Source organism: Rhagoletis zephyria, unplaced genomic scaffold, assembly GCF_001687245.7.
Source record: "Rhagoletis zephyria isolate East Lansing unplaced genomic scaffold, Rhagoletis_zephyria_1.1 Rzeph_scaffold_54696, whole genome shotgun sequence".
NCBI classification, from domain to species: domain Eukaryota; kingdom Metazoa; phylum Arthropoda; class Insecta; order Diptera; family Tephritidae; genus Rhagoletis; species Rhagoletis zephyria.
In genome coordinates this window covers 1-1,843 of record NW_016211748.1, presented here as the reverse complement: position 1 = coordinate 1,843, position 1,843 = coordinate 1, and the positions used below count along the sequence as shown (strand labels likewise).

General features: G+C 40.0%; 1 protein-coding gene across 1 annotated transcript; it reads right to left on the bottom strand.

The window, feature by feature from the left end:
• Positions 1 to 163: 163 nt before the first annotated feature.
• LOC108356148 (trypsin 5G1-like) lies at positions 164 to 621 on the bottom strand. The gene has a single exon (XM_017607278.1). It carries the CDS (start codon positions 601 to 603, stop codon positions 295 to 297), a length of 309 nt encoding a protein of 102 aa, XP_017462767.1. The 5' UTR covers positions 604 to 621; the 3' UTR covers positions 164 to 294.
• Between the last annotated feature and the right edge of the window lie 1,222 nt (positions 622 to 1,843).

The window sequence follows — 1,843 nt, the reverse complement described above, 5'->3', positions numbered from 1 at the left end:
ACAGCTGGAAGGAAAGTTCCCAAATTGGTCAAAACGAAACGAAAAATCGTTTTTGCGAAATCCGGCTTCATTTGAAAGTCGCAATTATAATTCATGCTGTTTATTAAAAGTAATAAATAAATAAATAAAACAAATAAGCAAAAAATGTGAAAACTAGCCTAGGCCTACACAAACTACAGCTAAGCTGACCTACATAAAAATACAAGTAGTATAACCGCCCCACCCACAAGCCGCTTTCTTTGCGCTGCACAAACTTTCCAAATCATTCACGTTTTTGTCCCGCTTCCTTCCCCCTTAAAGTTTCTTTATCTTCTTCGTCTCCGAATGGCAGAGGCAAGCATTTCTTGTCACCGTCTTAATCCAACTGCCATAGCGATTGACGCGTGCGTAAACGCCTGGAAAGCCAGCCTTGGCACAACCCTCGCCCCAAGACACCACGCCGGCAATTTGATGTTCTCGGGTACCTGGCGCCACAACGTGCAGCGGTCCTCCACTATCGCCCTGGCAGGAGTCCTTCTTGCCCTCATCGAATCCAGCGCAGAGCATGTTGTCTGTTATGCGTGTTGGGCCATAGCGTGATTTACGACAGTCCTCTTGCGACATAATGGGCACTTGAACTTCCTGTAGAGAAGAGATAGAGAAAATATTTACGAACAATTGCATTTTGAAATAATTTTTAGAATCAAGAGAAATATAACTAACTGATCATAAAGTTAGTGTAATTGAAAGTGAAACGACGGTGCTGGCTTAATACACCATCTAATGTTCAAAGAGAACACGAAAAGAAGGGAGAAAGACATTGCGTCTCATGTGTCAAATTTTTTTTTGTGAAGGTTTTTCAATTCACTTTGTGGAGTTTCACTTCAATCCAAATCCTCAACAAAGAAGCCTACACCGAACCTTTATCCTCTACTCAACATCCAAGACGTGGCACCAGCATGGCGGGACACCTAATATACAAAGCTTTAATCTCTTCCATTGATTTAAAGTATACATGCTTTATTTATAAAAACGTAGCTCTGGTTTCTGAATGGTCTAGTATTTTTCCAAGGCAGTTTAAAAAATATGTATCCGCTGTGTATGTGCACCGGTGAGTCAGGAGATAGAGATGCCCTTTGTAACAATAAACTTTGAATATTTTACAGGCTGGTTAGTGAGGGAAACTTCTGTACTCAGCCTAATAGTCTTAAAGTTTTCAGAGTAATGGTCTGATTATGCATACTTCGCATAACTTCGCACAACTTCGCATAAACTTCAAACTGTAATTTCGTATGTACTTTGTAAGTATTTTGTATGTATTCCATTATCCAGAGATTAGCAGCACTTTTAATAACATAGCGATCTGTTGATTTTAGATTTTGCTTCACATTTTCTTAAGATACATTTTTATTGCACTGGTACAAATGGTTGTGCGAAGTATGCATAATCAGACCATTACTCGTGACTTGGAGCTAGTAGGGAAAATGAGGCCAAGTTTCATTTAAGCGGAAATCCCAGTCACTTCCCCTGTCACTTGCAAGCGTATTTTAGAAGAATTGGCCTATGCCCTGGCAAATGGAGAATGGGTATACAGACCCACATCACGAATCTCCTGGCTAGACTGACCGAGGCAAAATTGTAAAATGACTCGAACTGTATATGATTTATTCAGAGAGGATCAACAAAATACTATTGGAGCTTCAACCGGCTCGGGATAGCATTTCACAAACGCTGCAGTAGCTGTAAACAGAAAATTGTTCATCATCTTACAGATTGCTGAGAGGATCACCCGAAAGGTTTACAACCCATAACCTAAACTAAAGAACTGAGAAACTTGAAAAACAGAAAGTCACGTTATTTTAGA